The sequence below is a fragment of the Ischnura elegans genome, chromosome 8 (assembly GCF_921293095.1).
Source record: "Ischnura elegans chromosome 8, ioIscEleg1.1, whole genome shotgun sequence".
NCBI classification, from domain to species: domain Eukaryota; kingdom Metazoa; phylum Arthropoda; class Insecta; order Odonata; family Coenagrionidae; genus Ischnura; species Ischnura elegans.
Window position 1 is genome coordinate 87,020,801 of NC_060253.1, and position 25,307 is coordinate 87,046,107.

Consider the following 25,307-nt stretch of genomic DNA (forward strand, 5'->3'; position numbering starts at 1 on the left):
TGAATGTCGGGAAGTCTCTCCGCGTGACGTATTTCTGGTTCCCCCTCCCGCCCTGCGAGGTGACCTTGAGGCGAGACTTAGCGCTGATACGACGCAGGCTGCTAGCGGCTAGCCTAGTACCCTGCTGGCTGGTAGCGCTTGGCTTAAATAAGGATTATTAATAACTTATCAAACGAGGAAAACTTTCCGACCTTAGCCAGTTTTAATAAGTGATTGTTAAGACATGTTTCCCTGAGCTCTGCGCCTCATGCATGCATTGGTAACCTCAGACGATGTATAACTCCTATCTTCTCGTATAGAAACTAGGTCCCTGTGACGTCACGTGGAGTGGCATCGCATGGGCGCCAATCTGGCCCTTTTCAAATGAGGATAAAAATGGACCATTGCCATTCGTCTAACCCGGTATTTCTAAAACAAAATAATTTGTATATTATGAATACACTAATGGTGGGTAACGGATCGCAATCAATGCCTTTCGTTTTCTTTGATGAAGGAAACCACCCTATTGGACATATTGCTATTCATAATTAACATAATTTTTAACTATGTCACCCCAAAAAAACAATATCAGAACTATTGTCAAATAGAAACTCAATATGTATCACCATGCTAAAATACCATACCAACACTGGATCAGATAACCCAAAGCGATTTTGAATTTTAGAGTAATAATCATTGCTTTTAACATTTTTCATGACATAATGTTTTCAAATCTAACAGCAAATTTACCATTGTAAAATGCAGATTCTAAACCTAAAAATGTTTGCTTGGCATTATTCATGAAAATTAATTCCCACCAGCCACCATCATACCTTTACGGGGCCACCTGCATGCGCACTTAATAGGTGAAAACTCCATGGAGGAAAAAGTTTGCCTTGACTGAGATTCGAACCCAGATCTCCAAAATTCACGCCAAATGTTCTACCAGCCAAAATACCAATGCATCATCTTCCTCTACTAAGCTTTTTTGGCTTTTGAGGACAATATGGTTAAAGATGACAGACATACAATACTTTTTGCAAAAACAAATACAGTGGAACTTGGTTATAACGTCATCAAAGGGACCAGAAGATTTTTAACGTTATATTCGAGTGACGTTATAAAAAAGCAGCCTTAAATCTGAGTGAAAGGACATAGTAAAAACGCAAATGTTCCGCTATATACAACACTGTTTATTGAAATCTACTCGTACATTGGAATATGTCCAGACACCAATTAAACAAAAGAGTTGCATCCAGTCACCAGCTCAACGTCCAGCTTGTGACCTGTTTTTGCTTTTGATGTTTCTACACATGGTTTTTAAGAACTTTGGGACATAATACAATCACACTACCACTTTTGCAACCTAAGAATAGCAAAATTTTTGACGCTATACCCGAGCGTCGCAATATCCGTTGACGATATAAACGGGTTTTCGTACAATATAAAATGTTCAATTTTGGCTGATCTGTATAAAATGTGACGTTAAACCCGAGTTGACGTTACAGCCGATGCTGTTATAACCAAGTTCCACTGTACATAGCATATTTTGAGCTAGATTAGAAAGTTAGGAAATGAAACCTACCTCTCTGCCTATACTCTTGATGTCCTTCAGCATGCTGGTGCTCAACGTAACCCCTCTGACTCACTATCTTTGAGTGAATAATGGGCGTGCCTTCTCCACGATGGTAATGACTAAGATTACGGTGTTCAGATGTGTGTTTCTCATTGATCCTCAAGCGCAAATCACTAGATGCCCTGAAAAAAACCACACTGCCTTTACTTAAAGTTGAAACAAAAGTTGGTTACTATCCCTCAATTCATAGAGCATACAAATGGCCAATATCATGAATAAATTATTGGTATTATGCATTGGAATGGCAACATGAACCAATACAAAAATTTGGTAACACATCATGTTTGAAAAGAAATAGCAAACTTAGCTTCTACTTTAACTCAATAATTTGTATGGTGACCATGGTAACAACGCAATCTCCTTTTGAACCATAACAGGAGGAAACGGAAAATGGTGGGCTGTGGAGACAAAGAATTGAAAAGGAAAAACAGTGATGGAGGCCAACAGCTCTGAAATGTGAGTTGGTCAACTAGAGAGGATGAGGATCTGGGGCACAGCTAGGAATTACGGCTAAGGGAAGGTTTTAGGCACAACTAATGCGTTGGTGTCTGGGGTTGTGGCATACCCACCAGGGTAAGCAGGAGGTGTGGGGGCCCTCCCAGAGAAAAATTAGGATAAATAATGAGTTCTATGACTTTCTGATGGATATTTTATAAATCCTTACAAAATTCTATAAGTAATATTAATAAAATTAAGTAAAATGGGTTTAAATTTTTAAAAAATTTTGAGGTCTGGGGGAGTTCATTGAACCTTTGACTTCTGGTTTGACAAGCAAGGATTGTACCCCTCGCTGCCACTGAGGCCAGCAAATGGCAAAGGGGGTGACTGAAGAGAACTTGATTCAGGAGAGGACAGAGTACGGTCAGGAAGAAAAAAAAGACAGGGGATATATAATCATTTGATGAAAAAACCTTTGCCTAGAGCAATATCGATCAGCAAAAGAAAATCAAACTTCTCACATTTATACCCTTAAACATACAATCTATCCGGGAATTGAAGCTAAAATGAACCTATGAATGAACTTCTCTGAGAATTGTCATCATTCATAAAATTATTTTGCATAAAAAACATCAACGCTAAGTTCTGATGGAGCACATACCCATCTGAATCAGTCCTTAATTCTCGATTTCCCCTTTCATAGGAAGATTCATCACGCCGCCGAAACTCAAGCTCATAACGAAGATCTTCACCATGTCTCCTACGTTAAGTGAAAACCATAGAGATCATGTGAAGTTGTTGTAAATAAAATTGGCATCAAAATTTATCTATTTGCTTACAATTCTCTTCATTATAAGGAACATAATTTTACATAAGATATTCCATACAGAGACAACAATTGTCAAGCTATCCAAAGGCGTACATTTTACACACATCACCATTTGGACATCAAGTAAAAATAATATATTTTTAATTTCAAAATAGAACATGGTGGCTTCAAGAATAAAATGGCTATCCTGAATGAAACTACCCTAAAAATGAAAATGGAGAAAAATAGTGTCACGAAATTCTAACCCCAGATAGCTACTGCCAGGCGGAACCAAAATTACCAATGATGTTTAGGTCAAAAACACACCATTTATAGAAACTTAAAGCCAAGCACTCCAATTGGCTGTAAGTTTGCTGTTTATGGATGTTCTAGACAAGTCATGACTTCGAATGCTTAGCTTGCCGGAGATCGCGATGTATCCAAGGGATCTGGTAACAGGGCAAACTCGTGGCCAATTACAATGCTTGGCTCAAAGTTTCTGTAGTTTAAAAATGGTAAATTTTTCGACCTAAACATCATTAGTAATTTTGATTCCTACTGGCATCAGTTATTCAGGGTTAAAATTTTGTGACAATTTTTCGCCGCCTTGTATAAAAGACGAATTAAAATCAACAATAAAATTCACACTGACATAAGAAACTATTTTTTTTAATACTGCATGTGCACATATTTACAGAGGATAGATGGGAAAACCAGCCACAAAAACTGAGACAACTCCATTCTGGCTTCTCTACAGAACATTATATATCCCCACCTAGGAGTCTACCGAATACTAAACAAAAGAAAAGATCACCGCAAAATAGAGGGAAAATTGTATTTTTGACTGAATTAACCACTAAATATACCTTTGCAAAAAAAAGGCCAAATATGTAAAATGGCAGTAAGAATAATTATCCTCTGAATGGATTGCAGATACTGGTGCATTAGCTTAGATTGTATCTGAGGAAGCTCCCTGATCTACCTTTGACTGACAAGTGGAAACGTTTTGAATGACAGGTAGGATTGTAGAAACAAAATCATAAAGTTTTATTTATTTTAAAGTAAAGTAAATGAAAAAGTAACAAAAAGTGCATATGAATTAACAGAATTAATTTCAGCCGATGCCACTCTAATTACCTTAACATATGATACTTATGAATCATTTGCTATAATTAGCTATAGGGCAAAGCTCATCAGATTCAATTGAATCCCATTGAAAAACTCAGATTCAAGATTCAGTTTACTACAATACAATTGTTTAGAGACAAAAGAATTCCACAACCAACATTATTGAAAGGCGGGTAATCAAGGGTTGATTGTAGTCACAATTAGAGCATGGGTAATCTAAGAATGAATGTTATGTCTAAATAAGAGAATAGAACAACCAGCCATCACTTCAGTGGGGAGAGGATGATGTAGGTGAGATGATAAATAGGAAATGCATAATAATTTGAGAGAATGGATAAACTATTAAGGAAAAGGGAAGTTGGGTTAGGTAACAAGGGACAAAACACACAGGAAGTCTTTGATTCAAATGGAACCTATGATACATAAACTAGGAAAAAACTAGGGATGAGTCGATTCCACTTTTTTTCAATTCCGTTTCCAATTCCTTCAAATCGATTCCCGATTCCAATTCCATCGATTCTTATTCCTTTTAACAGGTTGAATATTGATTTATCTGTAGCATTGCTGTCATAAAAATTTAAGAATTGGATGGAATAAAATAACTATAGCCGCGGTGGCTAAACAACATTGCGTCCATACATACCAGAGCAGCCTGGCGGGTGCGCAGTGGTGGCCGAACGCAACCTGTCGAGTCCGCCTGGAGGCTGCCAAGCAAGTAGCAACTTTCTCAAGGGTTGCATTGATGAAACTGGGCTATACAAACGCGAATGTGTCTAAATTTTTATTATTGATGCAGATGTGTGTTAGTTTATGAAAAAAAGTTACATTAAAAAACCTGCTCTTTGTGTGTATTTATAAGAAACTATTTTTTCACAGGAAAACTCGCTCTATGCACGTTTTTATTATCATCAGACTTCAAATATCATTTGAAAATAAAAAGTTTAGAATTCGATCTTTTATACATTAAAATTGGTGGTCCAGATGAATTCTCCGATGGTGATTCAGAGTCGCAATAATTTGATTTGCCGTGACCAGCGGTTAATAAAAGAACGAAAAACGCATGCATTGCTTCCCGATCCCGTGGTTTCCAATTTTTATTTTCTGAGAGTTGCTCATGAACACGTGCCATTTCAGGGTTCGTCGCTCTTGCCTACATTTTCATGTTTCCGAGGCTGCTTAGGTATGTTCATCGCAGCACCCACGTGCCAGGCGTATCCTCAGCGAGGGCAAGACTGACACCACGGCCATTAAGGTGTGTGGCGACCTTTATGCCCCAAGCTTATAGTCTATGCTCAAAACATTTATCTTCCTGGAATCGATAGAACCAGAATCAACTTTAGGCGATCGATTCTTAATTCCGATTCCATGCCCGAGAATCAGTGGAATCGAGAATCGACATTTGGAATTGACTCATCCCTAGAAAAACAAAGGAGGTGATAGGATATTTGGAGGTTAATCTGACATGTCCAAATGAAGAGCTTAATAACTAAGGGAAGTAAGAGCCATAGGTTGTAAAACAGTTGATCAAAGGTACATAACAAGTCTTGATTACTGTTGGTTTGACGATTTTAATGGCGTAAATCAGATGATGCCTGCATTTTCTTTGGGTTTTCACCTCGTCTATTGGCTTTGGTTGTCAACAGTTTTGACCCGAAGACGCTGACTGCAATGTCAGAAACACTTGAGTCAACAAAATCCAACAGAGTAGGTGAGAACTAAAAGAAAATGCAGAAGTCAGTCTTGATTACCTTCTTCCACATGTATTTCACACTAAGATTTACAAATTTATGATGATCTTAGCTCGGTAACCAATTGGTTCTTAACACTTTTGACCTGATTTCATAATAATCTGCACGAGTAATGCAGATGTGAAAAAATGGAAGCCGAAAAGTCATATAAATGAGAAAGTAAAAGATGAAGTACAGGACACATTCTGATAACCAAATTGGTAAAAAAAGATACCTCACATCATAACTGAACCAAAACAAACTTAAGGAAAACAACTAACTGCCTATTTTAGTTCAAAATAAATGAAAAGTACGAAATGGTTTAATTCCTCAACAACTGTAGTTCAGCTTCGATTTCAGCGATAATTTATATGATGTAATTTTGCAAGATCTTCAACCATACGCATTTCTTATTTCCTCGTATGCTCTTTTTCTCCTGACACCATTCCTTTTCTCTTGTTTTACCAGTTTTAGCAATCATTTTGAAAGACAGGAATTGGAATGAAAAAGGTATGTCCAATTGGGCAAATCATTAAAACTTCAAACACTAAAAACCCAAAATTGATGATCAGTCACTTCAACCAAATTCTAGAATTTTTGATGGATATCTTCAATTATCCAAAACATCAGCTTCACGACAAAAAATCTTGCAGAGCCGAGGTAAGATTCAAAGTTTTCCATTCCCACTTCTGGATAGAATTATGCTATGCCCAAGAAAATAACTTTCCTAGATACGCACTATTAAAAGTTAACAACTATCTGCTTTTCCATTATGTCCAAATTGTTTTGTAAATCTATAATATCTTTCCCAGACACCTAATAATGATCCACAGTTTCTTGGGCTTCATAACGGTGCTTCAGGTTAGTCCCATCACTGGCCAAATACAGCTTCCAAAATCCTACTTTTTGAATGGCTTAAGCAGTTTAGAAAAACACTTAGAAAAATGCATAGAGCCGAGAGGATATTTCGTTGGAATATAAAAATAAAAATACTAAACAATTATGATTTTTTTTAACCTTTCTTATCCTTACTGAATGACCCTTGTTCCAGAAAAGTAAGTATCCAGCAAATATCCTGACATAACTGATCATCCAGTTTCCAGAGAGCCACAAAGACCTCTCAGCACCTTATAGTTGAAGAATAATTTACTGTAATTTTAACACCTTAAATCTGTACAACCAAAAACAAAAGAAGAAAACAATTAAGCATAACAGTCACCTTTTCTTAACAGTGAAATAAATTCCCTTAGCATCTAATTCAGTTTAGTTTCTACACTCCTAGTATTAGATACAGTACATTTATAAAAATAACAACCTCAGTATTTGTTTGCATTGAAAATTTGCCATTTCTGCACCTTTTCAATTTTTTTTTTGTTTTTACCAAGCCCCGACGATGGATTTGGAAAAAAATCCAAATTTTGCCCTCACAAATTATGATTATCTAACCAGTCACTCAACAAATTCAACCATATAGAATAAAAAATTTCACTCATCACTAAAAAGATAACCATACCTCGACTATGAAACAAGTTGTACGCACAAGACAATCAATACTCCAAAAAATAAAAATTACCCTTCTTTGTGGCGAGACTGAGATGACATGCTAGGAAGTGTACGAGATGTGCCAGCTTGCTCGTAATCCCTCGAGCGTCCACCACTATAACTAGACGCTATTCGTGGTGGTGGGGAAGGGGACAAATTACTATAGGATCTTGCGTTGTCCCTTCGTCCTTGCCTCTCCACTGACGGAAATGGGTTCGGCGATATTGACTCGAGGCGTGCATCTCCTGTGGTAGCGTAAACAAAAGTGAAGAGAGGTTTCAGAGGTTGATCAAGTCATCCAAGTACCTGCCATTGCACAGCCTATGTAAGAAAATTCAACCTAGATACTAAAAAAATTTAAAAGGGAAGAAAATGCATAATTTAACATAGAAAAAATATTTAATATGACATTTCACCAAGTAGAATAACTTTTAAAAAAATGTTTTACTCCCAGGGGAATAAAATCTGTGTACACCTATTATCCATTCCCAACTTTTATATTCTATGATATCTAGGAAATCACCTATTCGTTCACTTTATAATCAACTAAGGAATAACCTGATTGCTGAAGGATTAATAAGCAAAAGCATTGGAAAATATCATCACACTAGTGACCCATAAGATGAAGACAAAAACTGCAATTCTTTGGGGAATTGAATCATGCACGAAAACTCTAAAATACATCTTTACGGAGTAGTATTGACAGATTTACTGTTACAGACTCTCAAAAATATATTGACAGTTAACGTTAGAAGATCAATAAAAAGAGAGGTTCAGAAGGACTTAAAAGTAAAAATATTTTAGACAATGTAAGCTAAAACCAAGAACTTGCGATGAATCAAGATGTAAGCATCAGGTGACACATGTTGAAACAGGTCAATTGTAACTTGAATTGAATCTGGTAAGATCGGAGATAAATTAACTCCAATAATTCATAAAATTCCAGTACGTTCATATGAAATCTAAACTCTATAAAGTCGATGAAAATTTAAATGTTTCACTTTTTTCGTAGGAGAAAACGATTTTGTTGATCAACCTCGTGGGAAAATGTATTATTTTGACACACAAAAATTAATTTTAAAACAACTTAATACATTACCCAAATGACAAAAAATAAAACTGATTCATTAACGAATATAAAAACAAACTGTAAACAAAAGAAATGGAAGCACACACTATCACAGTTCAAATGGGAAAATAAGTGCAATGAGTCCACAATTAATGCCACTCACTGTTCCAAAAAGTCACTTGAAGAAATCCAAAACACTGCTTGACAAAGCATTAAATCCCTCACCAAAATATTTTTTTTTAATATGAAGTATTTCCAAATAAAAAGAAGTTATTTCCTTCAAAAGTCTTTTCTATCCTCAAGTAAAAACTAACTTCTGTAGACTGAAAAATCTGAAGTTTAAAGGTTAGGAGAGATAATATGTTCAAGGTGAATAATTTTGTTCACATTCCATATTTATACGACAATAAACATAGCTAATAGGTTCATTATTCATGGTTAATCACCATACTTTAAACCTGTCTTCATTAATTCACTTCGAAGTTCAGTTTCACAAGTTATCCACTCCTTCCATTTTCATATCTCAAGAAAAGAATAAGATAAAACATCCGATGAGCACAATTTAGGAGATATGCATAATTAATAGTGACGCTTGGGTTCATCTTCATGAATTTATTAGGTTGGTTTTTCGTCTGTAATCCGAAAATTCACAAATTACAACACCTCAACAGAACCAATGATACTTTATTGAAGGCCATCATAATCCAAGTTGTCAAATCAAAACTCCATTTAAAGAACTATAATTGACCACACTAGGTGCAAAAATGCTGTGAAATGTTCAGTGCTGTAACATCAAATTTTTGAGCAATAAAGACAGTACGCCAAAAAATTTAGATAAATGAAAATGACATAAAACCCCTATATAGCTGGTTGATAACATCAGAAAACATTGCCTTTGAGAGCGAGAAAACAGTGTGAAGTACGATCATTGTCTTTCTGCATCACTGGACAACAGCACCATTCATAAGTTCCTCATTTACCTTTCATTAGCCGGCATCACAAAATGTACAAAAAAACGATTCCTCAGATACAGTGCAAAAAGGATTTTTTTATGGACTATGGCGCAATTGTAATTATTCACGTTCATAATCACTTGTCACATACCAGTGACTTGAAAGCAGAAATTGATTTGTAGTTACCTACTTCACTAAATGCAATGTCATATGTACAATCAAAAATATAAAACAACCTAAAATTCCCATGCATCATTTTACTGAAGACAACTTAATTTCAGACATACATTAATCATTCCCAAAGCTTAAGCCATGAAAACAGAATGTTAATGGCTGAAATATAAGTTCCTTAATATAACAATGAACATTAATGGAAGAAAGTTATCTACATTTCATATTTAATTGTATTTTATATAGATGTATGTATCATGAAGTATTATTATAGTATGGAGCAGAAGAGAAGGAGTCAAGACTATCATTAAAATTGGGAAGCAAAAATTGATAGGGGTGGATGAATTCTGTTATTTGGGAAGCAGGATAACAAGCAACGGGAGAAGCAAGAAAGAAATTATCTGCAGAATAGCCCAAACAAACAGAGCAATTCCACCAAAAGAGAGACCTGCTTACAGCAGGAAACTTAAATATGTAGTAAAGAAAAACTTTATAAGAACCTCAATTTGGAGTAGGCTCACATACGGAAGTGAGATACGGACAATGATAGCAGCGGAGAAAGCAAGGATAAAGGCACTAGAATTGTAATACTTCAAAAGAATGATACGGATCAAATGGATCGACCGAGTTATTAACGAGGAAGTCCTAAGAAGGGTAGGAGAGAAGAGAAGCCTCATGAAAACCTTAAAAAGAAGACGGAACAACATTATGGGCCACATCTTGAGACATGATGGCCTGATGAAGACAATCGTCGAGGGACAAGTGGATGGCAAGAATGGAATAGAAAGACCTCAAAAAAATATATAGAACAGGTAAAGAAGGATGTGAAAGAGAAGAAATATGTATGTAGGTGTGAAAAGATTAGCTGATAGGAGAATTGAGTGGAGAGCTGCATCAAACCAATCTTAGGATTGTTGATCACTGATGATGAATATAAAGATGAACAGAAATGGAAGAAAGTGATCTATTTCTTATTTGCTTAAAATCGTATTTTATAAAGATGCACCACAAAGTAATACGATGATAAAGTAACCACTAGCAAGGACAATATGCAGAAAACAGATGTGACCACTCCTACTTTACAACAACGTATCAGTTAAAGTCATATGCACATAACGGCGCAATTGAAGAAGACATCTCATCATGCATTATTATATGAAACAACATACTGTTTTAATGCCTCATAGGAAACACTAATAGTGATGAGGAAGCCAAATGCAAAATGTATGTTCAAGACAACTAGCACAGCAATGCCAAAACCCTTGTGATTCTTTTGAGTCATTTTCAAATGCATATTTCACAGATGCCAGTAGCGGAGCCCTCCAAATCCAAAGATTTGAGCCACTTTATGTGCTAATTTGATACTTCCTCATACCCACCCCAACTAAAATTTCAGAAACTGGATATCTACAGGGATGCCATTCTCAGAGGACACCACCACCCACCATCAAATAACATGACGAAATAGTGATAACACTTCACAATTCACCACGAGTTTTGCAGATTGCATGACATTCCTCCTGCATCCTCTCTCTCCAGACCACGCAGTGGGACATCATTATTTCTCACAAAGAAACTCACCAGTTCGTGAAGATGAAGGTAGCAGGGAACGACTTCGATGACTTTGGGCATGGTGTGACGAAGACGCTGCCATTGTCGTAGGACCATCATCATCGACTATCGCCACCACTCGCTCCTCCACTGGATGCAGATGGCGTTCCATCACCCTTTGTCGATCTTCCCCACCTAAGCGATATTCCTGTCGACTTCTTTCCCTCTCGGCATATTTGCCATCACCACCATCTGCCTCTCGCAGTTCTTCCCGTTCAAAGATTGGCCTTGATCCTTCACCTGTTGGGCCATTCAATTGGCCACGCACAGCACAACAGCCAAATCACGAGTTTTTCAATAGAGTGGGGAGGCCAGTCAAAAATTGCCATCCATTCATAAGAGCGGCGATGGGAATGACGAAAAGATTGGGAGGGGGGAAAGAAAGTATTCTGTGTTAGCTTTGGAATCATAGTCCACAACCCCATTTACCCACCCAACCCCATCTAATAAACCAACCCTCATGGGTTTGGACAATTCATCATCATTCGATAAATTACTGGGCGTTATCACAGAAAAGTAGAATGGTAAACCAAATATCTTTCCAAATAGAATAAATGAATTCCACGAGAAAAATTCAGATTATGTATTTATGTTGAAACATCTCTGCATTCATCACAAATCAATTTCAATCATAGGTATTCCAAAAGGATCTTTACATGAATGCATTCAAAAGTTGAAATTTTGCAAAAAAAACTGAAATATTTGAGTACGAAAAGAGTTAATGATCAAAGAAAAACTATTAAGACTTATATCCTAGCCTCCGAAATTTTGATTGCAGAAAACCAGGACATGGTCCGACATGCTCAATTATACCAATTCGAAGTGAGAAGTTAGTCACTGCAGCTACTTGATTACTTATTTAATAAAACATGAAATGGAATGCTTTTGTATTTGCTAGGGCATTCATTTGTCAAAAGTGGTAAAGTTAGTTAATTTTCGTAGTTTGAAGGTGAGTAATGGATGCAAGAATAACATGTTAAGAATTATATAAAAGGTTATGTAGACGTAAAAGGCCCAGAAGATATTTCACCATTAGGGTAAAGAGTGAGTACGTTGAAATTGTAAATATGAATGATATTAAGAGTTAATTAAGAGTTGGACAATATTAAATAGAAGAAAAAAAATTTCTGAAAAAATTAAGGACCCCTAGATCATGACCTATAATTTGGACAATAAAAAACACTTGTTACTTTATTAATTGGATACTTCCAAGTTAAAAATTGTTCTTCCTGAAATGACCTTAATTCATGAAAATATGACACCTTCAAAGAACAACAGCTGACAATGGGCATTTTAATTAGAATACTATTAGTGAAAAGTAATATGTACTGTACTAGTCATTCCTTCAGAAAAGGAAAGGCAAATCAGTAGGATAAAGCTACATAGTGAAACCATTTCATGAATATTTCTTCGCGAATCGAAAAAAAAAATCTCCCGTAGCATGTACTAGTTGAAAATCATACGAAAACACTCAATTTTATAATGGTTTTCTTCAAGCTAACAGGAAATTGCTAATTACTTTTTTACACACAAAAGAAAAAGGCTTTATTTGCCAAAAGTGAATAATGTCTTACAGGGAAGATTGAAAAATGAAATCTAATAAGTGCCACAAACATAAAGCACAAAGCATACTACATATGTCACTCCACAAGCAATTTCCAGAGGTTTCAAGTACATGATTTGTAAAATCATGAAAGCAGGCAAAAAGATATGCTGGGAACAGCTGATAATCAGTTATGATAATATAACCAGCATTTCTAATATTCAACTAACTATCTTTCAAAAAACAAAATGAGACTATTGATGACTTTGCTAGATTTTTACTTCTACAATTAAGTAATTAGGGAATGCAAATAATGTAACTAAAGCATAAATGGCAATGCAGCAATATTCCTGAAGGCTTCAAAGAAAACAGTAACAGGCAATGGTATTGAGTTTGCTGGACCACGTCCTGGGCATAGGTGGCTCCCTCACTCACCCCATCCCGGCGATACGAGGGGTCATGAATGGGACCATGTCAGAAATCCGAAAGATTTTACCGACTGCTCCTCATAAAAGACCCCTTCTCTTTTCACAAGGGTGTCTTTTCGAGCGACATTGTGACTTTTGTATACCAACCGAGGGCTTTGGCTAGGAATGTTTTCACAGAATCATCCACAACACGGCCAAATAAATTTCTCAAACAGAAATTTCCGCGACGCTGCGTAAAATGGTAGAAAAATGTGGCCCTATCAGCCAAATGTTAATAAAAATATCCAGCCCAGGACAAATATCATAAATTTAGCTCTCCAATCTTGACAACATTCTAATAAACACACAGAGATGGAAATTGAAGGAACTTCAGGAGTAAAATATTATATATGATAGCAGCAACCCAAGAAAAAATCATTTTCATAATGTTGAGTATAGTTCAACCACATCAACTCAACCATGAAGCTGGAGAGGATTCATAAGTAGGAAGAAGTACCTAATGGAGAACGAACCTCATTAAGTTCCCTTGATTGACTAGATTGATGCTATGCCTGATCCCTGCAAAGGGGCTAAGAAAATAAATGAAAACAATCATTAGTATCAAAGATGCTGGATTTAACAATCTATGACTTAAATAAGCTTGAGAACTCATTACCTTAGGCTACAAATAGCCTAAATGATCAAAAGAATCTATAGAATCAGAAGCACACACTGATATTACTAAGTACCAGAGAACAATAAACATAGTAAGTATGAGAATATGTTGCAAATATTAAATAATAATGATTTACGGATGGATACATAGAATGCACTAACCTGCAAGCAATAATGGGAAAATGAAATGTACAGATTTTCAATTTTAAAAATAATCATTACCGTAGAAAACACGCAAATAATATTTTAACGGAGGGTATTTCATTTCATTATACTTAAAATAATGCAATTTATCAGGTAATGATCATTTTAAGACTAAAAATAATATTCCATAAGGAGGTGGAAGTAGAAAAAACATCAAGATAAGGTCACATTAAAATTTAAATAACACCAAAAAGGTATGAATTACAGAACTGTTTCAATAAGCCCCATATCAACCTTAGAGCCAGTGGTTACAATAAACCCCCTTTTCGAAAATTTTCTATAGTCATACAAAAGCTTCAGGACATCCAAGTTGGGAAATTTTGAGATATTTGAGCAAATTTTATCTGCTGATAGACATTTATAACTTAATTGTAATTCAGACACAGGATTCAGGGGATGTACTGTTATTCCATAAAAACTCCAAGGAGATAAAGACCTTATTTTTGGGGTTCCACTACTGGGTATAGTTTATTTTTTTATGATGGTGGGAGAGGAGTCGAAAATGTGCTCACATAACACTTGTAAGTTCCCTTAAACATTCGTTTTTGAAAAGAAAATAAATAGAACTTCAATTCTATTATTCAATATTTGTACTACACCACACTTAAGAATTTCAGGTAATCAACTTGAAGAATATGCCAATATCAAGATCAAAACTTACTAATAGGGGTACATTCCTTACATGAATTTTTGAATGATAATTATGTATTCTTCTCACTATGCAATTATTTCAGTACGATTAGGTGGCTAAATCTTAAATTTTTGCAAACACTGAATTGACATATTTTAAATAAGATATGATCCTTTCCCGGTGAATAATGTGGGTTGACTTTTCTCGGGATTCCCACCAGGTTAAATACTCAATTTTAGCCAATGTTTCGAGTTCCAACTAGGGAAAAGTTTACCTACAATTAACATATTTACTCGGGAGGATAACACTAAGATGTCAATTTGCTCTAGTTACAGTTTATGCTTTTCAGCCACAGCAAAGCGTAAACCAATAAACAATTCAAACTTCTAGGATTATGGTAAATGATGGAATATTCAATTTTTGGTGTGCATTGGTTTAAAAAAAAAGGTATAATTTTCATGCCTTTTCTTAGTTTTTATCTGGTCTAATTAAAATGAGTCCTACTGTGTCATGGAATTGGGCATAGGACATAGTCAAACTAATAATGCTTATCAAAGGTTTTAGCTTTAATTACTCTTCTTAAGGCCGAACTTACTTAACAAATTCAGGGAAGAATCTTTCCTTTGGATTTTCTGCATCCTTAATACCAAGCACACACTACATTGTTCCAGCATAGGAAGCTAAAAAATGCTTAATGTGGCACAGTTCATTATTAATACAACCGCACTACTACCAACTACTAAAAACAAATCTTACAATGAGGCAATCCTTCATTACGATAAATTAAAAAAATATTATGACATAAAACTTTTAAAAACTTAAAGGATATGAAGGAATCGAATGTTTAATAATTATATTGCTGGGTAACTTACTTTCATAAAATGTAAAATATGTACAGGAAAAATTGAAATAATCACATGAACACACTGGCCTACATAGGTGGGGTTGTACAGCATTTTTATTTTTTCAAGTTTCAAATTTAACGGGCTATTCCTGATTTTTCAATAATTTCAGTGATTAACTGAGTTTTTATGGGAATATTTTTACTACCTCCAACCCATTTCAGAAAATTAGAAGGATATCTCTAAGGCTATTATAATTTTAAGACTGATTAGAGGTTAGGCGATTCTTTACACACAACAATTCGGTTAGATAAAATTACATTAAACCCATTTGGGCGTTAGCTCCAGAATCAAAACAACCGCACCACTAGCCAACGCAGGCTACATGACTCACCCTTCTTACTGGTTGGTCCACAGCAGACAACAACGCAACTACAAAGCAGATGACACAAGCTCTGAAGGCTGCGAGGCAAGGTTCCTCAGAGCATCCAAGCTCCTCAGATGAAGAAGCTCCACCACAAATAATCAATCGCAATAACTACAGAAATATTTTTGATGAGTATTCTCACATAGTTGGGACAGTTTAAGGATTCTACCAACTGCTTCAATTTTTTAACAGACTTCTGCACTTATTTACTGACATTTCCCCGACTTTTAATGGACCTCAAAAATTTACGGACATGTCCAGGTTTTTAAGATGCATACGAACTCTGTAGTAAGTACTGCAAAATGAGATTAAATTTTCAAATTTGAAGACTCAAATACAGAGAAAAATGTGAAGTTACACCCACCCTACATGCTTAGCAGAAAAGACAAATGATATTATCAAACATCTAAAGCCACAACCATTTATTATATCATTACACATCAGTCTTACTACAGAGAGCATTCAAAATATCCTAACAATGGTTTAAATAGTAAGAAAAAATCATCACGTACGTAACATACAGGACACCATAAGGAAATTAATACCATTCCAGGCCTTAAAAACATGCTACATACCCTGGGATTTCACAAGAAGTCCTTCCATCGCATGGCTCAATATGATTTTAATATAAACAGCCTAGTCCTCTAGTATAAACTAATAATTTTTATGGGTGAAGTTTTCTTGATTATACCACCAGGTAAGTTCATTAGACACAGCCAATTTTTCAATGACTGGCTCTCTCATAGTACTCTGGGCATTAAGGACAAGTGGCAGAATAAGTAATTGGGACAAGAGCCATCAATAACCAACTCAACCTCAGAAAACTTCATATTGTACACCAGGAAAGCTTGAAGTATATTGATTTTTAGCAAACAGAAACTACAGCTTACTTTAAAAGGATGTGAAAAAATACTAATAGAAAGTCAATTTATGAAAAAACAAAATTACCACTGAGCCGTCTTGAAACTTACAAGGTCCTAAATAAATCCATCATGGTAGGGTAGTCTACCAGGCCTCATGGACAAAGAATGCTTTTTGATTGAAGTTGAAAAAATAATGCTGTAAATTCAAGAAAACTATTTACAAATGGTACATATTGCAGCAAATAGAATAGGTGAGTAGATGTATAAAACAATAAAATCACTGAAAGCCAAAGGTATTACTATTATGAACTCAAAAAATATGAATTTTTGCTTATGCATTTCCAAGAGTTTTAAGTTAAGCACTTAAGGATGAATTTCTTTACTTTCCTTCGTAATTGGGTATTATAAATGTCGCGCCCTAAGTCATTTTCCTGTGTGCTTCTATAATCACCATAGAAATGAACACCAAATTGTTCCTTACAATCAACTGTATTTTTTTGCAGACTATTTGAACAAACACTACAAGCTCACTTCCTAAGAGAATTGACCATAAGTTGGAGCACAATGGTGATGGTAAGGCTAAACTGGGACTGGCACTAAGGAGTGGTAGCCTGGTAAATAGTGTTTAACCCATAACTAAGTGTGATGGGTAATGCCTTCAAATATCGAAGATACATCAATGCATAAAAGAATAAGGAAAATCACCACATAGCTTTTACTGCAAATATGATTTTTCCTGAATTCTTTGGCCTTTTAAGGTAAAAAAAAAACCTTATACCCACACAGTGAAATGCGATGACTTTCCAGTATTTCTAAAAGCATGCCACGGTTTGGCTTTAAGTCAAAGTGGAAAGGCTAAATTAAGAGTGACAAAATTAACAGCTACTGAGAGAGCCACATCTTTGCGCTACCAAGAAGCTGATAAAAATAAAAATAGACTTTCTTACTGTGCCTGTCAAATCAATGGCACATGATGGAAGGTTGAACCATTAGGGTTAATGAGTGATCTAAACAAAGTAGCTTAATGCAGAGCTAATAATTAAGATGAGAAAAATACTAGAAACACCAGAGTGATTTAAACAGGCTCATTTCGACTTCTTTATTCAGGAATGCAAACAATTGGTTGTTAGATGCACAGATGGACTTCAATTACGATTATTATTATCCCAGAACACAAAGAGATTTAGATATGGCATAGCAGTATGCTAGAGAAGCTGTATTTTTCCTTCAGAGTGAATTAACTTGAGTACTTAAATCAGCTTCAATACTAAGGCGAGGTTGCACATATGTATGAATTTGTGCAATGTGAATATCACTAAATTAATAATGTTAGCTTGATACAGGAGACTTAATTAACCTAATGTGAAACTGAGGCACTAGCTGCATGTTCAAATCAGCATAATCAGTCAGCAATCCGAAGGTTGGTTTCAAGCAATTCTCCACCCCTTCCTCCTATTGAAGAGTCTTTTAGCACAAACCTAATCTTTCATTTTACATCCTTCATACCTGATCTATGTATCCCATCCCAGGCTTTCCCCTACCATTCTTCCCTTCCACCTGTCCTTCAACGATTTTTTTCATCAGACTATATTGTTCCACTTGTAGCTGGTTAAATACTCCACTTGGTGTCTACTTTCCATGGTTTTCAAAAGACTGCTCACCCACCATTGCTATATCCACAAACGTCCACATACCTCACATTATCTATCAAATTGATCATCTTCATTCTCCAATAACAACATACATATCTTGATTTTTAATGAGGCATGAACTATTGCAGCAGCCTTGATTTTACTGATGCTGCGATAGTTTATGCCTCACTGCCACACAGAAACACTCCAACTGCAGTCATAATGAATTGCTTCCTTACTTCCTTATTTGCAGCTGTTGAAAGGAAATTCTTTTTGAGGGATGCCCTCTTCACATGGGCTACTCTGCTATTTCATGCTTGCTTCGCTCATAGCTGGTCACTCTGTAATGCATGTAATGTAACACCTTCCCATGCTCAAGGTCAAGGTTATTTAGTTAAACATTTGTCTCAGCCTCTTCCTTCTGCTGCAAACCAAGCTACCTTGGTACTCTTCCCACATATTTTCAGCCTTTACCAAGCAATTTTCAATATTTTTTAGAACTTTCTTCAGATCCTCCTCTGTCTCAGTTACGAGAGCTTTGCCATTGGCAAATTGCAGCATGCAATTTTTCATCATGGATTTTCACTCCCAGAATTTCTTGGATTTCATTAATAGCTTTCTCCGTTGGAAACAGCACACCCTAATCTGACTTCTCTCCTCATATTTACTTCTTCAAAGCTGGGTCCAGATTTAATCACAGCTAATTCTTTTCAACATAAATTGTCCCCCAGCCATAGAAAACTCCAATTTCTTTCATGGTTTCAAGCATTGTACTCCAATCCATATCATCAAAAGTCATTCCTAAGTCCATAAATAAAATGGAAGACGGTTTCTTCTTCTCCATTATATTCTCCACAAGCAGCCTCAAGAGTCAATATTGCTTCCCTTGTACCTTTGCTTATCCTAAATGTAAATTGGTCTTAATCCAGAAACTCCACTGCATTACCTTCTATTACGCTGTAAATATGTATTCCTTTTTAATACCTTTGATGCAGGTGCCACTAAGCCTAAAATCTTCACACTTTCCTTTTTGGAGGTAGGAATTATGATGTTCTTCTCAAAGTCCCTTAGAATATTTCCTTAACCCATTCGCCTAAAAAGACGGCCATTTGCAATCCCCTAATAATTGGCCCTTTCTTACAATGCAGGCAATTTGCTGTTAACATCAAAATAATCGGAATTTCTGGGTATGCACATCCACAAAATATTGTAATCCAATGGATTACTGATAAAAGATACCAATAAAAAACAATGAGGGCCAGACACTTTTGTACACATTAAAATACTGAAGGTTAACTCTGGAATGTTTATTGCAAAAACAACATTACGTTCCCCAAGAAACCACTTCTCAGTCACTCCAACTACCACTTGGCCACACCAGTTCACTCTTATTTTCACTAATGCACTCCACACTGACTACTGCACAAATACGGCTGAAATTCAATAAATGGACTATGGCCTTCACTTCTTTGTCAAATGGATATGATTGCATCTAAGTATATTTGCATTAATGTTACTAGTATTAAAGCTAGCAGATCAAAAAGTTATGTTAAATTTATTCTAATTTGCATAAATATTTAATCGCATAAATAATTCACTTGGAGAAGTGGTTTAGTGAACATAGGTGAGAAAAGAGGAGAGCTCAGAATTGTTATACCAATAGTTTAAATTGTGATGGCCTTGATTGTACAAAACCCAGTCCCTAAAATTCTGAAAATCACTTGTACATATTGGCTATCAGAGAGTTGAGAATTGTCACTGTGGAGATATCTAGCTCACTAAAATTTCAAGTATTGGCTCCATGAAATTGTTATTTTATATTGGCGAGAATCCAACTTGCTTTTCAGTGCTTTGTGAAGGAACAAAGACTGTAAATTTTCTCCCCCTTGTTGAAAGCATTCCCTCACTCTTCAAGATTTTCTGGTTGGGCAGCTCCCTCCATTGCCGTGAACAATAAACGAATCATTGACCTTAGTTAAACAGAGGTGAAATCATTCTTCAGTATTACCTACTTAATTTAATAAAAGGAGGTTTTGGACACTGGAGGTTCTTCTACAAATTTTTGCCGATAATGGATGCCCTGCGAGTATTTGCTTGTAAATTGCCATCACTTCCTAAGATAGAGGTTTGTAAATCAGACTTCAATTTATTTTTTGTCACATACATGCAGCACCCCGATGTCCCACCAGATTCAATAAGACTGCTTAGACTGTTACAGTATACTCCCACTTCTATCTTAAAATAGAGGTTCGTAAATCAGACTTCAATTTATTTTTGCCACACACACGCAGCACCCTGACGTCGCCAGACCCAATAAGACTGCTTAGACCACTACAGTATACTCCCACTTCTAAAACCAAATTTTGAATACATCCCAAATACTGTTATTTGGGCAGCACAATTAATTTATAAAGCTGAAAATCAGCTTGAAATAAAACAGAATCAAACATTAGTTATACTGCATGCCTCTATATTTCTGGCAGTCTGCCCTACGATCAACTCATTTTCTTAACATATTAAAAGCCATTTCAAATGGAAAAAGTCTTTTATACTTCATAAATAACACCTTTACTGCTGATGAGAAAGAAAAGTATTTCGGGCTTGGATGAGGGATGAGTTCACCAGAAATTTTGGGAAGAGAAAAAGTTAAAAATTTATGCCATTAGTAGCATACCCGATTCTCATACAATAATCCTAGTAATGGGATTGAAATGATTCACTTATTTTAACTAACAACTGCACTTGAGGAGGAGTTTCGCCTTAATAAATGCAACCTCTATCAACCTCAACTATCACACCTTGTTAACCAGAAGGAATACTTTCCTTAGAATTTGCATTACTTTCAAAATGGAGTCCCATTTTAATATGGTTGTGTTCGAGTGTTTAGAGCAGCTTGAAAAATGCACAATTTCCATTAAGCTGAATTTCTTTCAGAAATCAATTCACTATAATCCTGATGGTTTACGTTGGTATACTATTAACATTTTACTAATCACGGTGGACTGTCCCCATTCTCACATTATTTTTTTAACAACCTGATGAAAAATCACTAATCCACTGCAATATAAAATACCGTATAAGCGCGTGTAAGAGGCGCACCTTTTTTCCCAGATATTGCAGCCGAAAATGGGGGTGCGCCTCTTACACAAACTTCTTATCTTCCCCCCCTCCCCTTCACCGGTTGCAAGTTCAAGGGGAACTGAGTGGCCTTGGTTTTCAGCGTGAGTCAGTCATCTGAAACCCTGGGTCAAAATAAAGCGGCAGGCAGGGGAGTTTCTCCCTTTGATTTTGATTTGATTTGACACACACCGATTTTGGACGGCCGGTAAAATATTGGCCGATATTTTATCGGCGAAGCGATGCTTGCACACACGCCGGATTTTTACCGGTCAAACGATACGTTGCTAAGTTTTTGAGCCGGCGTCGGCGATCCACAGTGACAATAGCCGGCAGCTAACCGGCATTTTGCCGGTGCCGGCGTGTGGTCGATACGTGTGCAAGCTCCAATGCTCTCCCATTGTTCACTATTGGAATGTGGATGGCCGATATTTTACCGGCCGTCCAAAATTGGTGCGTGTGCAAGGGGCCTTAAATCTACTACGTGGTTATTATCCTACGACGCTGAGATTGCCCCAATTGTTGTTCAATCTCTTGGGAAAGCTCATGCCATTTGCCTGTCGTGTTTTGCCTTAAAATTTTCCACGGCTGCAATTCTATTGCAATACTCCTGCAAGAGCTTTTAAACAAAATTGTTCGTGAGTAGGACAAGCAACGAAGAGCGATGGCGTATGCAAAGAGAGGATCGGAACTCTTTCTACTCCCTCTTATGCCGCCGCAGTTATCAAAATTTCCTCTTTCAAACAGTACTGAAAGAGGACATTTCGATAACTGTCGAAATTCCAGGCATACGTCTGCAACACCGCACGATAGGATAAAAAAAATGTCGCAAAATTTTTTTTCTTTATAGCTTCGATCCTCAAAATAGGGGTGCGCCTCTTACACGTGTGCGCCTCTTACACAAGCTTATACGGTAGCTATCCAACACACCACAGATATGGGCACCCGAGTGCAATCATTCTGTCTTTATCGACTGATCAGGGTATTTAGCACAATGTGTGAGAGAAAATATCAGTAAAAATATAATAATATAGATAAATTGAACATAAGTATAGGTATGTGACATTTTTTATTTTATTTTCGCTGTCATAACCTCATTTAGTAACTTCACCATTTGACTTCTAAGTGAACACGGATTTCCTAATTAAAATGACAGGGTTGTAATAAATAGTTTAGTGGGTCACCAATCATAGCTGATAGATTCTCTCTTCTTAAGTGAAGAACGGCACCCCATGGTCTGATGGGAACAAAACAGCACCGTGCTGTCATGTAAAAATGAAGAAAATAACTGGCCCCTTGAATTACCCAATTATGACTTTATGCCTTTCATGGTAAGAATACTATTCCTCTGCCGACGGTAAAAACAATTCTTGAATGGTTTTCCTAAGAAATGAACAATATTTTAAATAATTTGACAGCAGAATTACGTTCTTCATACTGTATACAACTTATTTCGCTGCTTTACTCTTGGTTCTGAACGATGTACATATGCATAAAATATAGTAGTTTTTCAGGAACTTCTTTTACTGCTGACAATTCTAAAAAGAATAAATTAATGGCCTCTTCAGTGCTCCCGCATTTTAAAATTTCATAGCAGTGTGCTTAGAGATACCAAAACCCACAACAAAAGATATAAATGTGATGATATTAAGGAGTCAATCTTGTTTCTCACTACTCGATTTCCTCACAACATAGTCCATGCATTTATGCCTTTTCCATGCACAACTCCCAAGTCACAATAATTGGAATTTGTAAATATTAATTTAGAAATATGGAAGATAAACATTCCTTTTTAACTTGTGAATACCACCACTATAAGACCAACAACATTTTCTTCTAGCTTTTAAGATCACCCAACCATTTGAGAACATTTTCTTTAAACGTCTAATCACTTGAGTGTTTTTCAGAATTAACATAATGAGAGACACCTAAATTGACTACTTCAAAACAATAGCATGAATTCACTTGCTATAAGATCAAAACTTAGAATAGATACAGGATGTTTATAGATGAAGTTTAAGAATTTCATCATTCATTTCCAGCAAATAACCAAACTAAAATACATTTAATAATAATCCCATAAAAAACACTTCACAAAAGCAAAAAAATATTAAGCAATACACTAAACTAGCCACGCCAACAAACGAGTAAATACCTCACACCTACAAGTGAGACCTTGAAATTTTTACCTGGAAATTCATTCTACTCCCTTTCATTCAAACACCTAGTTGCAATCATGTGCCGAAAAGAAACTTCACATGACCTTCCTCAGAAAAACAAATAAGAAAAATGTTCAAAACATTCTAGAGAAATCAAGTATGTACTTCTCTCCATCATTGGTCCACACCAAGTCTCAGGTCAGTTTTAAGAGTTCTTAATGCCTTAACAGGATGATTAAAAAAAAAAAAATTCCAGAGGTAGGTTGCAAAACCTAGCTCCAAATTTCTCAAAATGCATCAGGCATGGTAAAATCTATCACATCCATACACTATTCCACAAACTATCTTCAATAAATTACATATTCATGGTTTTCCGAGTAAAATATAAAATGTGTGCTTCTGATCATTGCATTCCTTGTTATTGAGTGACTTAAGCATTGCCACTTCTCTAAATGATGTAAACATACAAATACCTTCACTTCTAATAATCAATGGCACCTTTGATCAATGATTGTTTCCTGGAATCAGCAGTTCTTTAATTTAGCTCCAACTTTCATATGACAAGACTGTAACATAGAACATTCTTTTAATATCATTTTTAGTAACTAAAAAAATGCCTTATGACACAATAGGATTTCATTTTTGGACGTGAGCCATGGAGAAGGAAAAAGTCACAGAGCATCAAAAATGTTTAACTATAACCCAAGAAGACAATGCCACTAGATATACAAGTCATTTTGATGACTGACGATTTTAGGCTTCATTTTGATGACATTACTTACATCCCAGTTAAATATGTAATAAGAATGCACCTTGTACTTCTCCACAATTTCCAGAAATATCCCTTAGCATAAGACCATGTATGAAGTAATTTAACTCCCAATACCCTGTCATATTCTTTCCAAGGGCTATTAAATGAATGCTTTAGACGATGTAAAAATAAGAAAGCACCCACCACACCCCTATTGCACACTATGCAACACACTGATTTTTTTTAATCCTTCCCAATCTTTTCCTTGGAACCATCCTCAGAGAACCAATCCTTGATCCCAAATAATAGTGTCCTAACTTCCTCACACTCCATTCAACTCAACTCCCTTCCCATGTCATCATTCATGCTGTGACTGCTGACTCCTTCCAAACAACCCCACTGTAATCCCAAAACATTTCCCTCAGAATTGGAATGGTATATCTGTGGCACAAAAAGACAACATTGGCAATAACCTCATGATACCATAAGGCCATGACTAGTGTTGAGTAAAATATTGAGGAAAATTTCTAGTTGCACTGTAATATTAAACATTTAGTCATTATGCTAGATAACAAGAGCAAACCACGGTCATTATGACATTATTAAGTTTTTGCTGAGGGATGCTAGAGGTGTGTTCTGCATGTGCTACTCAAGGAACTGAGATCAATATATTAATCAAGCTCAACACTGCTATCAAAAATACTTCACAAAAACTTTTCACATGTTAAAAGACATCCATTTCAACATCCTTCAATTTCCATCACTCATGAATATCACTGACAATGGAAAAAAAATCTTTAAGTTAAAATTTTATAATGGTTCAGCAATCACCTGAAAACAAGTGTTGAAAATATAATACCTAAAACCTATTTAGTTGCACCTCTAAATGGGAGTTGAACTGAGATCTAAAATAATGCTGATGAATTAACAGCTTCTTAAGAGCTCACTTTAAGTAGGAGCATAACGTTAGCCACAAAACTTAATACACATATTCC

The 25,307-nt window shown here is 35.9% G+C and overlaps 1 protein-coding gene across 4 annotated transcripts in view; it reads right to left on the reverse strand.

Moving 5' to 3' along the window:
• The window catches only part of LOC124164545 (serine/arginine repetitive matrix protein 1-like), a 50,703-nt gene that overhangs the window by 7,263 nt on the left and 18,133 nt on the right, over window positions 1–25,307 (reverse strand). For 2 of the 4 annotated variants that reach the window (XM_046541913.1, XM_046541910.1), the window contains 4 exons: window positions 11,033–11,302; window positions 7,290–7,503; window positions 2,715–2,813; window positions 1,565–1,737 (listed from right to left, as the gene is read on the reverse strand). In XM_046541913.1, coding sequence (XP_046397869.1) covers window positions 1,565–1,737; window positions 2,715–2,813; window positions 7,290–7,503; window positions 11,033–11,302 — 756 coding nt within the window. The remainder of the gene's footprint in view (window positions 1–1,564; window positions 1,738–2,714; window positions 2,814–7,289; window positions 7,504–11,032; window positions 11,303–25,307) is intronic. The other 2 variants (XM_046541914.1, XM_046541912.1) reach the window with 2 other exon arrangements.